The sequence below is a fragment of the Leptinotarsa decemlineata genome, unplaced genomic scaffold (genome assembly GCF_025532065.1).
Source record: "Leptinotarsa decemlineata unplaced genomic scaffold, Ldec_3_MD MMD2_tig00003902_RagTag_RagTag, whole genome shotgun sequence".
Classification (NCBI taxonomy): Eukaryota; Metazoa; Arthropoda; class Insecta; order Coleoptera; family Chrysomelidae; genus Leptinotarsa; species Leptinotarsa decemlineata.
This window is the reverse complement of record NW_027412598.1, coordinates 2547032-2570008: the sequence shown is the minus strand read 5'-3', so window position 1 is coordinate 2570008 and position 22977 is coordinate 2547032. Positions and strand designations below refer to the sequence as shown.

Sequence of the window (22977 nt, the reverse complement as noted above, 5' to 3'; positions counted from 1 at the left end):
TGCAGAGACCTACGTACTCCCATAAAGCTTGTCACCTTTCAGAGAACAACCACGATTTCAACATTAACTGTTCTTTTTTCTATTTACAGAAAATATAATAATAAGACAAAAATCAAATCTGATAGAATCTCTGGAAATAAATGAACACAAATATTCAATTTTTCTTTTAGGAAGTTATTCATTTACTATTATTGAACTTGTTCCAATAAAATGTCATTAATTTACATATCAATTGTTTTCCTAGAAATGATATTGTATTAATTTGTGCTTTCTAAGTCTACCTGTTCTACCAGAATTAATCATTTATCCAATCAAGTTTTGACATAAAACACATACTTAATTATTTATTTCATATGTACCGACCTGTTTTACCACCTACTTACCTACTGTTATATAATAGATATTAGTTTGATGTACCAGTAACTGACGAAGCTACCGTGTTGTGAAACGAGTTTTAAAATGAAATATATTGTGAAAATTCTATTCTATTCTATTATTATCATGGATAGTGTTATTGATTATCATCAAGTCAGAGTATACATAATTTGTTCAAATTGTCAGTGCCACAGTTCCAATATTTTTCTTTGTCAACACTTGTAAACAAAAGCCAGCAAATAATTACGTCCTCTCTCATGAAAATTATCGATTATATTACAGTGAATAATAACATTGGATAAAACTGATTAAACAAAGAAGGAAGTTGACAAAATTAAAAAAATGGAACCTGTCATATATTGATTCTCTTACATACTTTCTGAAAGTAAAGGACTTGCCTTTTCGACATGGTTGCGCCATCTTTGATTGAAAAGCCTAACTTTTCGAATGTAATTTGTGGCACTAAACCAGATACCTTTCAATACCCGTAACAATGAAGGGAAGATCTTATCTAATATATAAAAATGGATGTTTGTTTGTTGGTTGGTTGGTTGGTAAGTGATAAACTTCAACATCGCTCAACCGATCGTGATGAAACTTGACATGTATAAGTAATTTTCTATAGAGAAGGTTGTTAGGCTATCAATTTTTCTGTAACTCGCCACTAGACGGCGCTGTAGAGCAATTTTTTGAAAGCACTGCTCTATAACGCTGCGCACGCCTAAGTTTGTTGATTCTGAAAAAAATTTGGAGTAAATGATAATTCTAAAGAATACATTTCGAATCATTTTGAAGAGGTTAATACCAAGGCGTATAACTTTTTCTATCTTCATTTTCTACATTCTCCCAGTATGAGATTTGAATTTTTACAATTTTCCTTGCTCGGGAAAGACGATAGTTCCACAAACTCGAAAAAAAGTGAAAAATATAACCATTCAATATGAGATAGAGAGTTTAAGACATCTCCTTTTCATTTTTCATGTAATATTTCTTGTTATGATTATACTGATCCATTACCTACTTGATGTAAATCAATAACACTATCCATGATAATAATAATACATTTTTTACACTTTAAATTTTATTCAAGACGCGTTACACTACACGGTATATAGTTTCATCAGTTGAACTGGTACATCAAACTATTCTACGATTTCATTCAGGTAGCATAAAAGGTAGTCGGTAGCCAGACGGTTCGACGTGGGTGCTTTGTTCACTCACTCGAATTGACTGCCGTGTTGGTCGGTGGTTCAAGCTCCAGTCTGAACGATCGATTTTCACTTGCTATCATCCAACCCCTGTTAGCAATCACACGTTAAAAGGTAAGACCTCATTAATACTTAGCTTGTACAAGTTTCGACTTCTGAGGCTTTTCTTTCGTAGGGGTTGCGACAGCTGGTTAACGGAAAAACAGATTTTAAACAGACATATTTCAAACAGAAAGGAGGTCAAACTTAAATTACTAAATTTGACCCAAACAAACAAGCAGGGCAAGCTGAATAAAACCGTTTAGAAACAACTTTTTTTTCAAGGACAAAACACAAACACTACAGGCGCTCTAAGAGCGGTGCCTGTGCGAAAGTAGCGATTCAATTTGGATTTGAATCGCTGGAGATTAAATCTATTTGGAAAAACGTTTTCAGGGCTTTTATTCCACATAAACGCAATTCTACAAATGAAAGAGTTCTTGAACAGTGAAGTTCGAGGTGTACTGAGTTGAACCTAAAAACGATAAGCAGCCACAGTCCGTCGCGTATGTCTGATGTGTACCGCTCCCGGTGGAATCAAATGTGCCAAGTCACTTGAACACTTCCCGTGAAAGTATCTATAGAAGAGTGACAAATCACCAATCTTTCTTCGATGTTCCAGACTATCAAAATTGCAAGTAATGTTCGCGTTCGCGTATCCAATTAGGCGGATGGCTTTTTTCTGGGTGGAATCCAGCAGCTTCAGGGTATGCTCAGGGGCGGAGCTCCGTACTGAGAAGCAGCCTTTGCAATTCCAGCGACATGATTATGAGGAGACATATTGTCCATTTTGACCTCCAACAATGTATCGAAGCAAAAAGCGGAATTGTCTGTCCTAACATTATTATCTTCGGTTCGGAGACATTTATCTTTTTGTAAAAAACCGAGTCCTGGGTTTTTGTGGCATTGAATTGAACCTGGTTAGTTTCATCCAAATTCGAAATCACATCTAGATCCTCATTAAGATATGCAACCTCCTGCTGCCGATGAAAATGTGTGTTCCGCAGCCGATGTCCTGGAGTCCAAATGAAATGTAGTTGCAATAAGTCGTTGATCTGTTTCTGTTTAAAATCTGTTTTTTCCGTTAACCAGCTGTCGCACCCCTACGAACAACAACCCTCAGAAGTCGAAACTTGTGCGAGCTAAGGATTAACGAGGTCTCACCTTTTAACGTGTGATTCCTATTGATATACAATAAAAAGAGGGTTGGAGACAATATGGATTCCTGGGAAATGCCAGCGTTGATGGTAAAAGTATACGAGAGATATCAATCGACGGCAGGAAACGTTCTTTTAGGAAGCTGGATAGCCATACCCAAAAATGATCCGACAAGCCATTGAAGTTTGGCCAGCAAACCCTTATGCCACACACGGTCAAAGGCCTTAGAAATAGCAAGCGCAACAGCTCTTGACTCTCTATGTTTATGGATTGCGTTATTCCAAATATGGGCGACATAAGATAGGAGATCGCCTGTTGATCTTTGTTTCCGAAAGCCAATTGATAATAATAATGGTCTTTATTATTTCCAATTGAAAAAATTGTACAGATTTTTCATCATTTTTACCTAGAAATTAAGTATTGAAAATAAAAGTCGAGAATCAAATCATTCAGCAAGCATATCAGTGATGACTTGTTCTTCAGTAATATTCGCAATATAAAATGTTGAAATTTATGCACTTTGTAGGAGGAATGAAAAAGCGTTTGTCTACATTTTCAGTCATACATTTTGTGATCGGAATATTCAAACTGAAAAAATGTAATGATGGACTTAATCTATGTATTTGTCTACCTATCTATCTATACTAATATAAATCTATATGTATGTTTGTGGCTCTTTAACGACTAAACGACTGTAAGAATTTAGATGAAACTTTTACATAAATACAGCTCATACATCAGAATCGCATATAGGCTGCAATTAACAAAGGTTTTATATGATTTTGGTCGTAATATAACGATGAGTATTTTGTGAATCGGAGAAATTCTTGCTCCCTGAGAGCTCCCTTGACATGAGCTGCTTATACAGTTGGAGTTACATGCAGATAATGTACCGTGAGATTGATCACCTTGAATAGTTCTAAATAAAAATTTGAGTATTCAGTATAGATAAACTTTGTCTTTTACACTGAATAACTCTGTATATAAATGAGGTTCTATATTTAAGTAATAAACTAAACTGTCGAAAAAATCTATTTAAAATAATACTCAATATACAATATGTACAGTAGTGGTTTGAAAAAATACATTATTATGATAACCTTCGTCTATGTATTTGAAGACATCAAGTACCTTCATAAACTTAGAACACTTTTCATTTTAAACAATACAAGAGTTCAATTCATGTCCTCCTAATATTTTTCAAATCGCACTAATTTATAAAATGCCAAAAAGGTGAATTCCATTTCACTTTATTTCAAGATATGTTTCAAGAGTAAAATTTTGCAGAACATGAGATTGAATACGGTATTGAATAAATATTTCTACGATATGTATGTTGAACAGAGTCAATTGTAATATCTGAGGTCGATTGCAACTGAGTTGCTTTTTGATTAGACTGAAAGAAACTCAAATCATTATAAATTCTGTAGTATTTTGGCAAATTGATAACTATCTCAGCACTAGGAAAGTATATTTACACCATCTTGACCTGTCAAAAGCGAAAGGGATAGGATTATATTTCTAGGCAGCATATAAACCCAATGAAGTATATGTAAACCTCAGTATGGAAATTAGTTTCAATAGTGGTACATACTTTTATATAAAAAACAACTTTCAAATTACTTGCTAAACTTTTTCGTAATGAATATAAAAATAAAGTCTGTTAGATTATTCTAAACATAAATCAATTTCATCACTTCTCATATGCTAATTTTCTGGAGAACTGCTCTGTACAAAGCAATCATCAAACAAATGTCAACATCAATGGTTTCCATAAAAACTTCATATATTCCTAAAGATTCAGTGATTTTTTTCATTGTATCCAACTTATCAACGACATTTCTCAGCAAAGAATTTACACAAAATAATATACTGTCACCAAACCGCCCCTGGCGGTCAGTGAAGTAAACTCTCGTGTTCTGTATGTTTATGAGAGAACATCTGAATCATTTGTTTGAAAGTGATTGACAATGGTTCATGGTGAATTTTACTAATAATAAGGACTTCCGTTGTCCAATATGACTCAAAATTTATGAAAGAACAAATAAAATTAGAATGAATAGCTGAAATATGAATTACCTACCTATCTAACCAATAAAATGTGAAATGAAACTACAATAAAATGAATGAAATAAAATAATCAAAATGAAAGATGAAAATGACCACAAAGTAAAAATGAATGAAAAGAATAAATATAAAAATAAACAAAAACTAAAAAAATATATAAAAAACCAAAAAATGAAATGAAAAAAAATTTTGGAAGATTTCAACCCAAATTACTTCACGACCTTTTGATTATTAGTATCCACAATCGTCTTCGGGTGATGACTATTTTATTCATTTCAATGTATTTTCAATTCAGATTTTATTGCTTATATACAATTGATATTTCAGATATTGATTTCGATTCTTTTTGTGCTTCCCTAGATTTCGAAATATATTAGACAATGGAAGTCCGAACAAGTAACATTCTGTAGGTGTTTCAAGAATGAGGTTCATAGAGAAACTACTTGAGTATTTAAGAGAAGATGCATAAAGAAAAACCGAGGGATCTGCAAAAAAAGACAGGCCAGGATATGTTGTCAAAAGAATTACCCAGTTAGAGAAACATTAAAAGAAAAGAATAATTGGGAAAACATGGAAGACGAAGAAAAGAAGAACATCGCGAATAGACATTGAGAACGCTTCAGCATTTACAGAAGTAACAAAATTGACTTCCTGGTAAAATAAGTGAGGGTCAACGTGTCTTCCAGAAAAAAAAAATGACTGCAAAGATCCAACAAGAGCGAATTGCGGTATCTGAAGTTCGAGACGAATCAAAGAAGTCTGGAATAAAATGCAAACTTTTCAATTCTAAGATAATAAAAACCGATTCATTCCAAGAATTATTGTTGCAAACAGTAGACAAAGATAGCATATTTAAGAGTTCAACAAGTATTATAATTGTCACCTCAGAATTTTTGATATTTCCAAAAATAGGGTGATCACTCAATGATTCTAAACTTATTAGCTCGATATTCAATGCAGCGGGATAGGTGATACATTTTTATAACAGAACGTGGGTAATCTATTTGTTTTTCTAATGAAATTTTACAATTGAAAAATATATTTCAGATCTCAAATATGATAGACAACTCTAGGGAGACCCTGTTTATAATAAATTTGTTCAATAACGCGTAATTAATGGAAAAGAGTCACTATATGTAAACCATTCTGTTTCAGAAATAGAAGAATTGTTCATTGAAAGCTATGGAACAGTCTTTTATGTTTTTTTTATATTTACAATTTTTAGATACCATATGAATTATCGATTGATCACTGAAAAATTGAAATTACTGTTGGTTATATTTTGTACTTCGTCATTCCTGAATATCAATTTCGAGCCCACAATACGAGATCTAGGATCAAATTCTCTATTTAACCCTTCCTCGTTCATTTTATTGATACGATGTTGCCTTTGGTGTCTGATGTGTCTTAGAGAAGGAATTGTAAAACCCTCCAATGAGGAATGTCGTTCGAATCTCTCTTTTTCTGCAATCTTCTGGTTGCGTTCGTATATCTTCTTTAAATTACAAGCGCTGCCTTGCCAGTTCATGAAAGGATCCAACTGGGTATAATTTTCGGGAAATTCCATAATGCAAATGTCTATTGTGGGTAACAGATATATATCACTATGTACGGCTGTCGTTGAGTTTCTTCCAAATATTCTATCCAGTTCATTTGATTTCCTTGCAGCGTCAATAATGACTGTTGGGATGGGTTTTGGAGTTGCTGTAACAAAATCAGTGATTAGATCAAGTCACTACTTCTGACCACCATTATTGCTCTCATATCAATACAGGTATCAACTCTGGAATGCAGTATGTTCATTCACTACAAATATTCATTCAAAAGTCATTTATTACGTATATTTCGAGGCAGATCACAGTTTATCCATTCTGAATGTCAATGAATTTGAAAAAAGTAATAGAAAAGGTTTATTTGGGAATTGGATTGAAGAGGATATTTTTCAAAATTGGATATGGAAAAAATCTAGAAGAAACTACTGTCACTACCGGACATTATCAAGCTCAATATTTCGCTCAACATATGATAACCTTCGTTGATTATGTGTCATTTCTCTAATGACGGCAACTCTAGCAAGTTTGAACTTGTGTGAGTTGCCGAGAATAAAAATGGTGTCACCTTTTAACGAGTCCAGAAATTAGAAAAACTACAGCAATATATATATATATATATATATATATATATATATATATATATATATATATAGCGATTATTGTTAAGTGTTCGGAAGTCCTCTGACCCTACTCGGATGACTTCTTACTGTGCAGGTACAATGTTGTCGTTCCATAAATACCGTTCTTGATTACCTAAGTTTGGTACCTGTATGTTTTGGTACCTGAGTTCTTCTTCTTCTCGATATGACCTCATCTCCCCGTAAAGGTTTTGAAATGTTAATCGAAGGTTTTCACGGACAGGAATATGTTGAAATTATTCTTCGGGTTTATTCCGTGTGGTGTATTGGGTACCAAAACATACCAAAACATACAGGTACCAAACTTAGGTAATCAAGAACGGTATTTATGGAACGACAACATTGTACCTGCACAGTAAGAAGTCATCCGAGTAGGGTCAGAGGACTTCCGAACACTTAACAATAATCGCCAGATGATGACAAATGTGATTTTGTCGAAACGTTGCGAAATTCATTCCCATCGGGGATGACAATACACCACACGGAATAAACCCGAAGAATAATTTCAACATATTCCTGTCCGTGAAAACCTTCGATTAATATATATATATATATATATATATATATATATATATATATATATATATATATATATATATATATATATATATATATATATATATATATATATATATATATATAGAGAGAGAGAGAGAGAGAGAGAGGTAGTCTTTGCTGACTAGTTACGAACAAATCCTTGGAGTTATTTGGGATAGCAGCGAAGCGCAAGTGTACTCTTATAACATTATATTTCCAATATTTCGACAATGGTTATTGTCATCATCAGGGAGCTAAGATGATAGACTCTGAATTAATACAGAACTTAAGTTAATAAATGAATACTTACAATGTTAGTGAGATTGGTCGCAATTGAGTTGAGTTAAAATTGAAATATGAACGTTGTAATCATGATAAAAACAAGTAACAACTGTACAAATACAAGACATATGAATTGAATGAAAGCTACAATATATATACGTTAAATAGAGAGTAATCATAAAAATTTTTATTTGAGAATGAACGTGGTGATCTTAGGTTAGAAACACATCACTTGTCAATTTATTGAAATTTTCAAGAAGAAGTAGACTTGGCAAATTTGCATTTGACATACATATACAGTGTGACCCATTTAAAATGGAACCACCCCTGTAGAATGTGCATTTTTCAATCAATCTCAATTTTTTTTTATTGAAATATTAAGCATGAAAAACTGTATCTTGACACTAACTTTCACAATTTTAGTTTCATTTCCAAGGCACTCTATGGTTTTTTTTGTTTGTCAAAAACGGCAAAAGTTTATTAGGCAATTTTTGTTTTCAAATTTGACTACACCACTGGATTCGTAGTCGTTATAAATCAAAACTGTCAAATTTTCATTAAAAAATATTTGTTAACAACGAAGTTACAACAACTTCAATTTTGGAAACAAAGTATTTGTTTGTAATTTTTATTCAGATTATAGACATATTTGAGATCTGACAACACTGTCATCACCAAGTAGAACACCAGTGAATTTGTACAGTGAAAATCCGAAGTCAACAGCTCAATGCGTTCTACAGTTATAACTCCTGAAAATATGGTAATGTGAGAGATTTGTGGTGCAAGCGTTTTGTAATAAAAATCTGACTACGCCACTGGATTTGTGGATGATATTCCCTCAAAATCATTCATTTGAGTGTAGGTTACGAGAAGTGTATTCTAGAATAACAGAAAATTAAAAATTCATTTTCAAGTTATGCAGTACTTAGTACATTCTTCCGCATAGCCGCTAAAATCAAATTGATTTAAAGCATGGAAATCATTTATTCAATAATAAAACAGAGAGCAGGACAAAAATTGTTCCCTGTAAATTCTTCATAACTCAGCTAAAACAATCTTTTAGAGGAGATATCAATAATTTGAGGAAGCTGAACTCATTATGCAAAGGTTTTATAATAAATCAACAGTAGGCTGTGATTTTGACAGTTAATCATAAATAAAATAATAGTTGTTAGTTACGTGCATTTAATAATGGCTTTGCAATTATCATTAGAAGAAAGAATTGAAATTGTGAGAATTTCTGGGGACAATTATCATAGTGAAAGAGAAGCAGCTAGGATATTTAATCACAGACATCCAAATCGACTTCCCATTGACAGAAGCACCGTCAGTAAAATTAACAAAACATTTAAAGAAACCGGTGCAATCAGCAAACATATTTTAAAAAATAATCACCGAAGAAGAAATTTAAACGAAGGTGCTGTTTTAGATTATTTTAGAAACCACCCAAACAGAAGTTTACGAGTCGCCAGTTTGGATTTAAACTCACCGAGAGAGACTATTCGACGATGTCTTAAACAAAACAAAATGAGAGCATTTAAACCTAAATTTCTTCACTCTTTAAAGGCAGGTGATGAAGTGAAACGTATGGAATTTTGTTTGTGGGCACAAGGCGAGTACCTGAATACAAGAAATTTTTTAAACTGTTTAGTGATGAAGCTTCTTTCAGCACCAATGGGGTAGTTTCATCGCAAAATGCTCGGTATTGGGCTACGGAAAATCCGCACTGGATCATAAATTGTAAAAGTCAATATTCCGAAAAAGTTAACGTTTGGTGTGGTATAGTACAAAATAGAATAATAGGTCCATATTTTTTTGATGGAAACATAAACGGGCAAAATTTTTTGAAATTTCTAAATAACCAATTATCGGACGAAATAGATGAAATGCCTCTTGCGGAACAAGTAAATTTATATTTTCAGCTCGACGGCTGTTCCGTGCACAATTCGAGGATTGTTAAAGAGTGGCTAAATAACCAGTTTCCAAATCATTGGATAGGACGAGGTAGTGACTTAATTGAATGGCCACCTAGATCGCCTGATCTAACAATATTAGACTTTTTTCTGTGGGGTATTCTGACACAAAAAGTATACAGAACAAGACCAACGAATCGAGCTGAACTCATGCAAAGGATACGACAAGCTTGTGCCGAAATTACAGTTCAACAAATAAGAAATAGTGTAAACAATATTCGGAAGAGATACGATAAATGTATTGAACTTAATGGAGGTTTGGTAGAAGCCACAAAAATTTGAATGTTTAGTTTTAAATCAATGTTCATTTTAGTATCAGTTTTTTCTTAATGGCAATTAATTGTTGAATAAATACTTTGAAACTTGTTTGTATACATTTTGTTTTCATCAGCTATAGAAGAAGGTAGAGTAAGTTCAGAATCTCATAAAATGTGATTTTCCAGGTGCGCTGTTACAAAAGTACTATTATTTATTATTGGGAAACTTCCAAAAAGCTTACAAGTATGACCATTAATACTTCAAGATTCTATCAAGATTTGGTAAAAGCGCAATTGGGAGATCCCATGACATGAGATTCTGAACTTGGTCTACTACTGCGTAACTTGAAAATGAACTTTTAATTTTCTGTTATTCAATTATTCAATTTTTATTTTAATTTTCACTTCTCGTAACCTACACTCAAATGAATGATTTTAAGGGAATATTATCCACAAATCCAGTGGCGTAGTCAGATTTTTATTACAAAACGCTTGCACCACAAATCTCTCACATTACCATATTTTCAGGAGTTATAACTGTAGAACGCATTGAGCTGTTGACTTCGGATTTTCACTGTACAAATTCAATGGTGTTCTACTTGGTGATGACAGTGTTGTCAGATCTCAAATATGTCTATAATCTGAATAAAAATTACAAACAAATACTTTGTTTCCAAAATTGAAGTTGTTGTAACTTCGTTGTTAACAAATATTTTTTAATGAAAATTTGACAGTTTTGATTTATAACGACTACAAATCCAGTGGTGTAGTCAAATTTGAAAACAAAAATTGCCTAATAAACTTTTGCCGTTTTTGACAAACAAAAAAAACCATAGAGTGCCTTGGAAATGAAACTAAAATTGTGAAAGTTAGTGTCAAGATACAGTTTTTCATGCTTAATATTTCAATAAAAAAAAATTGAGATTGATTGAAAAATGCACATTCTACAGGGGTGGTTCCATTTTAAATGGGTCACACTGTATGTATATATATTGGAAAGTGGCGAAAAGAAAGAGGCGAAACGTTTAATTGAAGTCTTTCTTTTCGTATATTTTAATTTAACATGTGTCCAATAACCCAAGAAAATTGGGTTATTGGACACATGTTGGTAGTACTGTCATCTTCTGGCACTCCTCAAAAGGAGACCAACTGTCAAAAGCGCTCGCAGATAATTAATAGAAGATATAAAGCTTCAAATCCTTTTTGTAGAATTCAATATTGAAATACTCAAAATAAAGAAAAATTTGTTGCATCAGTCAAAATATATATATATATATATATATATATATATATATATATATATATATATATATATATATATATATATATATATATATATATATATATATATATATATATATATATATATATATATATATATATATATATATATATACAGAGATATATATATATTATTGAGTGTGTATGATATAAATCAAAAGGAGAAAATCGTGGACATGACACTCAAGAAATATGGAGGCAAACCGCGGACACGTGTTTCTGACTATTGGCCTCATCAGCGCGGTGCAGCCAATTGCAAAGGTGGACAACAACTGGTTACCAAAAATGGGAAAAAAAAAAACATCACATATACACGGTGTCACCAACAGGAGCCAACCGCACATTTGTGGTTTCAATTAGAAGACCCAGCATTCCCAGGCATCATCTAACATCACCACGTAGGCAGCTATAGCTACCTGCGTGACTTCCGGGTCCAGGATATAGATACAGAGATATATATATATTATTGAGTGTGTATGATATAAATCAAAAGGAGGAAATCGTGGACATGACACTCAAGAAATATGGAGGCAAACCGCGGACACGTGTTTCTGGCTATTGGCCTCATCAGCGCGGTGCAGCCAATTGCAAAGGTGGACAACAACTGGTTACCAAAAATGGAAAAAAAAACATCACATATACACGGTGTCACCAACAGGAGCCAACCGCACATTTGTGGTTTCAATTTAATTTCAATTCAATTTTTGGTAACCAGTTGTTGTCCACCTTTGCAATTGGCTGCACCGCGCTGATGAGGCCAATAGCCAGAAACACGTGTCCGCGGTTTGCCTCCATATTTCTTGAGTGTCATGTCCACGATTTCCTCCTTTTGATTTATATCATACACACTCAATAATATATATATATATATATCTCTGTATCTATATCCTGGACCCGGAAGTCACGCAGGTAGCTATAGCTGCCTACGTGGTGATGTTAGATGATGCTTGGGAATGCTGGGTCTTCTAATTGAAACCACAAATGTGCGGTTGGCTCCTGTTGGTGACACCGTGTATTTGTGATGTTTTTTTTTTCCATTTTTGGTAACCAGTTGTTGTCCACCTTTGCAATTGGCTGCACCGCGCTGATGAGGCCAATAGCCAGAAACACGTGTCCGCGGTTTGCCTCCATATTTCTTGAGTGTCATGTCCACGATTTCCTCCTTTTGATTTATATATATATATATATATATATATATATATATATATATATATATATATATATATATATATATATATATATATATAGATTCAGGCCCCGGCGTCGAGTCACAAAACCCCAAAGCGTGTGTCAGTGCAGCAACACTATTTCTGGAAAATGGCTTCAAAATTGAAGCCGAAACGTCGAACAATGCACGGTTTAATCCGAAATTTTCAGATGTTGAAATTTGTAACCGCGCAAATCTATTTTATTTGTATTTTTCCTGTGTTAGGAATCACACGTTAAAAAGTAAGACTTCGTTAATCTTTAGTTCGCACAAATTTCGACTTCTGAGGGTGGTCGTTCGTAGGGGTGCGACAGCTGGTTAACGGAAAAACAGATTTTTTTAAAACAGAAATATTTGGTGACGTTTCGAAAACTTTTTCTATCTTCATTATCAAATCTACGATCAATTTGATATTATCAGTGTGAATATTAATAACATCAAATTGATTTACATCAAAAGACGAAATATAACTACTAATTATGTTTTGATTTGAATAGGTTGAATAAAGAAAATTGATAGTCTTTAAAACGTCACCAGGTGATACATATTCATTTTTATATGCAAAATTTTATAAATTCATGTTACTGACAAATTGCATATTTTTTTTGTCAAAAAGCTGATTTATCAAATGCAGTAAATTTTTCCCTTGCTAAATTTGTATTTATTTCAAATCTAATATTCTGATTATTTTATAGATCTGTAGAAGGTAACTATCCTTAATAAAAAAAAACAAAATTAGTTTCCACGATATTTCAATGATCTTCGCAAAATACAGAATATAATATCATTGGAGAATTAATTTAACAAAATATGATCAAAATCGTCGGCCGCCTGTTTTGACGTTCGTTTGTCGCAAGTCACTATGGGTCGTTAGTGGTTTCCTCAAAGGGCATACCGGGTGTAAATATCTCAGAGACTTTGTGGATGAATTGCTTGAGACAACTATCCTGCTTTCTTTGATGTACCGGCATGTTTGCATTCTTGAAATTATTTCACTCTCAGACAATACCGAATGTACTATAGTACACGTTAGTCGATTCACACTGAATAAGGATTAGCATCTAAGCATTACACATGGGGCACTTCCTTAGAAAGTGGCATACAAGTATCAAACTGAAACTGAAGATTTTTTTGAATCTTCTGAAATGAGCAAGTATCAAACTGGCTTCGGGATGTATTGACACATATAAATAGTACAAATTACTATTCTATAATGGTAATAGAAGTACTTATTCACATTGTTTCGAAAACGACCAACGCGTAGAACTGGTATTTGAACGGGGAATCTAGTATACAGTCATAATCCAGGTCTAGCAATAGGCAATAAAAAGCCCCTTCCCACATGGGCTTTTTATTGCCTATTGAACATAGAACATATAATATAGAAGTTAAAGAATTGAAAAAGTCTCGAAACATATGCTTTTTGTAAATATAACAATCGAAAGTATGTTAAATCAATTCTGATGATTGTATCAATGGGAGATACATACTTATTAAGGAAATAACAATTTCGAAATTTCATTTCGAAAAAACACTTCTCCCAACGTTCCTACACAGGTAAATGGTAAATGCCTGCTGGAAAACAACTACTCCCTGTGCTGTTATCGTGATGAACATTGAGTTAGTTATATCTGATAGCAAGTTTCAGCAAGATGAGCCACATCGTTATTATGACAGGCTGGTTCGAAAGTAGCCAGAAGACAATTAACGAAACTGGTATGACACTCTAAGATTTTTTGTAAATATTTGTGTAACGTGAGAAATTAATTTTTATACAAACCTCATTATTGCCATGAAGTGAATGGTGAACATAACATTTATTGAGTTTTAAATAGTTTTTCTTGAAATTACGATATTTATCAATTGTAGATACTTAAAACCAATTAAAAACTGCTAATTACTCAAGTTCTTATGATTGAATGTCCAAAAGTAAGAGAGGGTTGGATTGAGAATTGAAATACCTATGAAACGAGGTATCACAAAACCACCTCATCATATCTTGTTCTGTTTAAAATTAGGAGGTGGTGACTTTTCACTTCCGGACTGTATACTTTTTATAACGCAATGTGATGTTCAACTTTGATAGAAATGAAAAACTTATTGAAACTGCATTATACAAAATCGCATGGTAAAACAATACAAAACCAAATTTAAAATCCAGTTTGATGAATTTTACTGTTATAAACTGGCCACTTTTCAACAAGTACCCTCACCAATGGTAAAAAGTTGGAAACATGATTTCAAATAATTAGGTATTGTGAAACAAATGCACATTGCTTGTTTTCAAAGATAAAACATTGAGTGTTTATAAGACAAATAAATGATATTGAAGGCAAAGCAAGCCTACATTAAAAAACATGCAAAATATGGTGAACAGGCAAAAAAAATTATTATTTTTTAGTAACTACTGGAAGCATATGTTAGACTGCTTTTTCGAAACTGAGTGAAAAATAGTTGAACTTGCCATCAAATACTATTGATATGGCAGACATTTCATAATAATTAGTTACTTTTTCATAGAATGTTCATTTAGTATGTGAATAGTATCAAATTACTTTTTGAAGATTTTCACTGAAAAACTGTGAAACTATAATTCTCCGTAGAAGTGTCCGGTTTTTGGGTTTTCAGTTTTTATGTCGGACGTTTCGCCTATAACAGCGGTACACATCAATGATGATGGACAACTGCTGATAACCCAAGAATCTACTAGTACTGACTGAAAGTCAAGAGTAGATCTTCAAGTATTCATTTTATTTACTTCTCTTGAATCTTTCGGGAAATTACTTCCCCACTTGGATTATTGTTTTCACTTTTCTGATATTTTCACACATACTATCTAAAACTGATGGCAATTTCTATCTCAAAACTATGAATATCACACACTTTTAGGACCCCTTGACTTGTATTCTAATACACCTGTTGATCTGGTATGTTCATTGCCAAAATATTAACTCTGCAAAAATAATGTTACGCCATGGCCATCTCGAAACTAAAGTAGAAGTCCGTCAACGAATTGCGGCGACACATCAAATTGTCAGGATATAGTCTAAAATTGGGAAAAAATTAACTATTTCTTCTTCGATAAATGCAGCCTAACTTTGAGTTAATACTGTTAATTCAAACTCACACACTCCAACCGTGCATGTTGCTCCTTTGAAGAATTTGTCTGCTCGCAGCCTATTTCCTTCTTGATCTTCTACCAAAATTCCTAAACCAGCGTTTTTTCCTTTGGTCCAAGCACTGGTAGCTGGTTTTACGTTCAGCTCTACCCATTTGGCACTCACAGGAATGACTTTGCTATCAGATAAGAGTCGTTTTACTGAAATAATAATATTCATTGGTCTGTAGGAATGAGTTGTGTTTATAAATGGGAACAAATATTTGAATAAAAACATACAAAACAATATCAAGTTTTGATTGTTTTTCAAACTTTGTTTGAGAAACATTTTTTTCTAAGATGCATGAGTTACTGTTATTTTGTCTTGTTTTGAACCGATATTTTCAACTTTCTTAAATGATAATAGAACTGGCCGATACTTGATAAAAATCCATGTGAACATATTCTAATAACACTGTTTTGTGAACTTTCCATTTGATAGTATACAAAACCGCGATACGTTTCATTTACTAGCAAACGAAACGTCGCATTGTGATGGTGATTTGGAAATGTATTCTTATTTTTCCCTATTTTAATCATTATTTGATTTTCATTTCATTTTTTTCCATTCGAAAACTCATTTTATTCATCAGGTGTCTCAATAATTTTCTGAAACAATTTCAGCGTTTCATATTTCAAATCTGTTAATGTATTTTCAGATATCGGAAGCCTGAACTTGTAACATTCACTAAGAAACACTGCCAACTACTTCAAACAATAAAGTGTTACACAAACATTTTCATTATTGAATACATATGGAAAAGCGTATAGTATTGCAGTCTTCTAAAATGTTTAATGTGAATCTCACAATATAAAGTGTTTTTGAATACATTTATCATGGGTTGTCATCAAGTATCGGTAAATTCCATTACATTTTATAAAATGGCGTTCATGATCGAAAATTAAACAAACTAATAAGTACCTCTTCTCCTCTTCAAAGGTTTTGTATATCGATATACAGAAACTCTGAGCAACTTTTCATCATCAGCTGGAGTATCACAATTATCCAATCTTGAATTTGCATTAGAATTGTTGACAGGTATCCTATATAATCTCAAAATGGCAGTGGCAATATTCGTATTTCGATTATCTGGAACATGGTCGAAAGTAAAAAACAAATTCATGACGTCATCGTCTCGCCATAGTTCTTGGTCTGCGTTAGGAGGAACATCACCTAAAAAGTTAATATTCAGCTGAATATTTTTAAAATATATAAAACAACATTAGAAAAGATCAATTTTTGGGGCAGAGGCTTTTGGCTTTTCACTTCGTCTCTTAACAAAAAATTGTGGAGAACCTTCGAAGGAAGGAAGAAATCAATCAAGTTCAAAATAAACTTTTTACGAAAATGTGTGGATTATGCTTATGAGTTACTTAAAGATACAAAGTTGAAAAAGTAATCCCGAAATAACTACTTCCACACTAACATACACAAAGAAAAAGTACTTTAGAACAAATACTTTCATATGAACATTGAATTAAACGAAAATCACCTTTTTTTCAGTTAGTACTTCAGATATCGTTGTGAAAATCAGATATCATTCATAGGAAGTTTCCCACAATGTTTTGTATAAAGATTGATGAGTAAGAAGCCAAAAAAACTTTTTTCCCAAATATTTGTGTAGTCTCATAAATCAAATGTTCGACGACGTGTGATAAATGATTTTGGAACAGTATTGACATTAGTTGTTTATATTGAAGTAACCAAGAAAACATTATTATTTATGACAGGAACTTTTCATTTTCTATATATTGAATGTTTTGCAAAAGAACAATACCCAGAATCATGGCGGAATTTTGAGCTTAACTCTAATTCAGATTACCGTTTGAATGAAAATAACTGGAGGATGAAGATCATTGTTGGCAACTTTGAAAATTAAAAACACTCACCCTTGAAGAAGCATTTCAATAAGAATATAGTATGGAAAAGAAAAACAAATAAAGTTTCAGACACATTTAAAAATACGAATAACAACAACCTTTAAATGTCGAAACTTGTGCGAGCTGAGAATACGAGATTGAAATGGGCGATTCTTGGCTCGAGAATGGTAAGAATATTACCTACCTACCAAACAATTTTGATAGTGAAAATTTTCATAAATTTTTAAAGAATTTTGGTTGAAAGAACTATGTCTCATCAGATGTGATCAACAGATTTCAACAGAATTATTTTATTTGTACTCCTTTATGTTTTGAGTGAATGTCTGTATTCCCCAGTATTCCCATATATACAAGATGAAGTAAAATTGAACTCACACGAAGGATAAAAACTTCTTATTTTCTCACTAACTTGATCATCACTGGATATTACTGATGCGTCAAAAAATGTAGGCACAATTTCGGAAACGTTGAACGGAGCTATGGAAATATTTGCAGGAATTGGTGCTAAAGACATGTTCCTTCCTAGATATTGCAAAATAGTTTCTTTCACTACTCTTAACCTATTTTCTCTAGATCTGAAATCATAAAAATGGTATTGGAAGTAAATAGTCACATTATTTCCAAAAAAGTTTGGTATACAAATATCATCATTTGAAAGTATCATAACGAATGAGTCAATATTTCACCAACTCCAAATGAATGAGTTCATTGATCAAAAGCTTCAACATTTTATTGGACACTAGTTGTTGCCCACGGCTCCGACCGCGTAGAATTTGATTTTTGTCACAAAAAGATTCGTGTCAGACCATTTTGAACAAATAGTTACAATATTTTTTTATCAACCCAAAACTTCAGGATTCCAACTTCAAAACTGACGAAATTCAATACAATCTTTAAACCTCAATTTGTCCCCCATAGGGTGAAAATTCCTGATTCCCTATCTTGATGATTATTTACGCTTTACAAAGAACCTACCTGCATATTTCAAGATTCTAGGTTCAGTAGCTTCGGATGTAAGTTAATTTAGGAGCGGGCAATAGCTAGTAATTTAAAAAATTTTCTTTAAAAAATACAGTTACTGAAAAAATATGCCAACTGCACTAAGTAATAAATAGCTTCAAAAATCGAATTATGTTATCTATAAAGAAATTCGCAAAACTAACCCAACCGTCAACGACATCTGCCCGCGTTCTTGGCGATGGCGTTTCATTACTTAGACCGCCCTTCTAGTCCCCGCATCGTCCCCCGTCCTCTTTCATTAGACGCGACGCGTAATGGCTTATTGCGTTGCGTCAAGTTAATCTTCTGATAACTTTTGAACGATTCGTCCAAATTGCTTAGTCTAAAAGAAGAAGTTTATCTATATTAAATATTTTAAATGACAATTGTATCAATTTTCATAAGGTTTGACATATATTCTAAAATGTGCATTGTAAAAAAAGTATCCAGTTCAATTGTATTTTGAACGCGGTATTTTGCATATATTGGCTACCACTAAAGAGGTTGATATATGCTATCACAGACTTTTATTTAGAACTATTTAAAATAAACAATTTTGCGGTACATTATCTGCATGTAACTCCAACGGTAAATGCAGCGCACGCGAAGATAGCACTCAGAGAGAAAGATATTTTCCGACTTACTTTATACTTATCGTTATATTATGTCCAAAATTACACAAAACCTTCGTGAACTGTAGCCTATATGTTATTCTGATGTATAAGCTATATTAATGTAGAGTTTCATCTGAATTCGTTCAGTCTTTTAGGTGTGAAAGAGTCACAAACATACATACATACATTCATCCTAACAAACTTTCACATTTATATCAGTATAGATAAATAAATAATAATAATATATAATAATATATTTATTCACTAGAACAAATGATAGAGTTAATCATATGCACTCAGAGAGAAAGACATTTTCCGACTTACTTTATATTTATCGGTATATTATGTCCAAAATTACACAAAACCTTCGTGAACTTTCACATTCATATCAATATAGATAGATAAATAATAATATATAATAATAATATATTTATTCAAAAGTACAAATGACACAGTTAATCATATAATACATAATGATGATATTTTTGTACATAATTTACATAGTATTATATCATGAAATGAAATATAAATGAATAAATATGAGTGATATTCCACAAAAACATATGCTTGGAACAATGAAAGAAAATAATGATAGTAATTTTGGAAATATCGGTCAAGATTTTCGGTTACTGGTGCTGGGTGTGTAGAAATTGTTCGAAGTTCAATTCAACTTCAGTATATGAAAATTACAAGGATAGAATAAAATTAATTTAATTAAAAAACGAAAACAATCTCTATGACATCTCTCAAAATATGACGTTGCTCTCCAAAACCTCTATATAGTAAGCCAAAATAATAAATAAATCACAACATTCGGCCATCCTGAATGTATGTTTGTCCTCAAACATAATCATCTAATTTCTTTGGTTTTCTTGTTCTCCGTTTAGGTTTGTCATTAGTCATTACATTTTCTTCCACTCTTTCTTGGGAATCAGGAATCCAGTCTTCCATCATCACTCGATAAGTAAATTTTATTCTCTCTGTCTTCTCCAATTTTCTCAATAACAAATTCGTTTTCTTCATCTTTTCTCGCGAATCATCATTTTCTTCATGATTACGATATATTTTCATTTATGTTACATGTGCTACTGTGATTGAACTCGAACAACTGTCTTGTTTATTGAGTTTCTCTAACCTGTATGTATCACCTTGTAAAATTTCTATTACCACAAATGGTCCACGATATTTCATTTGAGTTTTTGTTGGTTGTCCAATGGAAATGTGTGGTTTTCTAACGGCTACTATATCTCCCAGTTAGAACTTGACTCAAACCGCTTTTTATCAATAAATATATCTTATATTTTTTTTGACTTTAACGTTTTCTTTAACTGTTCTCCTTATTTCTTCATGATCATTCGGTTTACCATCCTCCTCTACCAAATCAACCATAGCAGCGTCTTCAAATCTGGGTTGAAATCCGTACAGACATTCGCAAGGGGTAAAGCATGTTGTTTCATTTACAGCATTATTCATTTTCTTTTCCACTGCAATCAATGTTTTGTCCCATTTGTCTTCTTCAAAATCAATTGAAGTAACAATACAGGGTACAATTGGTTTCATTTTACTCTCTGCCATACCATTTGCTTGTGGAAATTGTGCAGCGATGAGCTTATGTTCAATATCATAATGTTAACAAAACTCAGTGAACTCGTTGCTCGTGAAAGCACTTCCCCTGTCGCTTACAATGACTCTGGGTACACCGTAATCGTTGATGAAAAGTTTAATTTTTGTGATTGTTTCCTCTGATTATGTACTTCTCTGTGCATAAAGTTTTATGAATCTTGGAAAAGCATCAACCAAGGTGATCGATATGCAACTTAATCATTGGTCTGTCTGGAATTTTTGGTGGGTGCAATATTCCTGGCTTCTTTCCACCGGGAACCTTTACTAATAAACATTCGAAACAGCCTTGTATGTGCTTCTTCACATATCTTCTCATACCCCTGAACCAAAATTTTAGTAATATGGCTGATACAGTACGATCCAATGACCAGTGTCCCATTTGATCATGATATTTTACAACTGTTGCCTTTCTAATTGAATCGGGGATAAATAAATGGTTCGTTTCGTTGTTTACTTCAACCTTCTTATACAGTCTTCCTGTGTCGATTTCATATTCCTTACGCAAATTATTCTCTTCTGAAGTTCTTTCTTCTTCATCTTTGCTTAAGATTTCAACAATTTGGTTTAGTTTTTGGTCGCATTTCTGGATCAATAAAATGTTTTCATCTTCAGGAATTATCATGAACATATTAATTCTCTTTGCATAAACTTCCTCAATCATTCCATCATCTGATGCATTTTCTACTGGATCACGACTAAAACTATCTACATGGGACATTTTGTCTCCACTTCTATGTTTAATTTCGAATGAATACTCAGATAACGTTGAATACCACCTAGCAATCTGTGGTAACACTGTTTTCTTCGAGTTCAAATAGACTAGAGCCTGTGGCAGTCACTCACAATGGTGAACTGGTAATGGTCTCAGTCGTTCCACACAGCAAACAATAGCTAGTAATTCAAGCTTTGACGAATGGTATGTTCTTCTTAGATAAATAATATACAAGATGCATTTTATCATCCGGGCCTTTTTGTAACAATATGCCTGCAACACCAAGACTTGATGCATCACAGTGCAACTCGGTTTCAGCCTTTGGATTGTATAATTGTAGGATAGGAGCTTTCTGCAATAAATCTTTCAAATTATCAAAAGCATTTTGTTGTTCAATTTTCCACAAGAAAGTGTTACAACTTTTGGTCAACTCCGTCAAAGGTCTAGTTATTATTGCATAATTTTTGATGAACCTACGAAAAAATCCTGTTAGACCTAAAAAACGTCTTATTTCATGCTTATTTATTGGAACTGAAAAATTATTTACAGCTTCAAGTTTCTGAGCACCAGGTAATAAACCTTTTTCTGTTAGTTGAAAACCCAAACATTTCACAGATTTCTTTCCAAATTCACATTTAGACAATTTGAAAGTTAGTTTTGCCTTAGATATAGCAGTAAACACTTTGCGAAGTTTGTCAAGCATATCCAACCAACTCACTGCTCCGATCAAAATATCGTCCAAATATGATACTGCGATCGTGTTTCTTAGGGGACCTGACGCCAAAGTCATGAGTCTCGAAAATTCAAATGGTGCATTAACCAAACCGTAACACATTCTTTCAAATTCTGCAGTGCCGTTTGGATAAATAAATGCAGTTTTATGTTTTGATTGTTCATCTAGAGGCATTTGCAAATAGCCTGACATAACATCTAATGTACAAAACAATTTACTTCCAGCAAGTAATTCAAAACAATCGTCAATATACGGAATTGGAAAATTTTCCAATACAGTTTCAGAGTTCAATTTTCTAAAGTTTATCACTAGCCTTTTCTCGCCCGACGATTTAGATACTAGTAAAACTGGTGGAGCATAAGGAGAGTTTGTGTCGCGAATAATACCGCACTTCCGCCATTCTTCGACGATATCATTTATAATTGAATCAGTGAAGTTAGCACGATGAGGTTTCATTCTGACAGGTGTACCAGAGTCTTCAATTTTCACGGTCATCAAGTCTGTGCAACCTAAGTCGTGTATATTGATTGCAAAACATTCACGAAATTCAGTTATCAGTTATAAAAGTGAATGCCTGTCACCAAGCGATTCGCTTTCATCGACATTAATCATATCTAAAGTGATGGGTATTATTCACTTGTACCTTCGATTCAACAAAACGTTCATTGTTTCCTCGTATTTCT

At 32.9% G+C, this 22977-nt stretch overlaps 1 protein-coding gene across 3 annotated transcripts in view; it reads right to left on the bottom strand.

Moving 5' to 3' along the window:
• Positions 1-3446: 3446 nt before the first annotated feature.
• The window catches only part of LOC111509670 (uncharacterized), a 70628-nt gene continuing 51097 nt past the window's right edge, over positions 3447-22977 (bottom strand). For 2 of the 3 annotated variants that reach the window (XM_023165451.2, XM_023165450.2), the window contains 4 exons: positions 17989-18188; positions 16655-16906; positions 15703-15894; positions 3447-6551 (listed from right to left, as the gene is read on the bottom strand). In XM_023165451.2, coding sequence (XP_023021219.1) covers positions 6085-6551; positions 15703-15894; positions 16655-16906; positions 17989-18188 — 1111 coding nt within the window. In that variant the 3' untranslated portion in view covers positions 3447-6084. The remainder of the gene's footprint in view (positions 6552-15702; positions 15895-16654; positions 16907-17988; positions 18189-22977) is intronic. The other variant, XM_023165452.2, reaches the window with a different exon arrangement.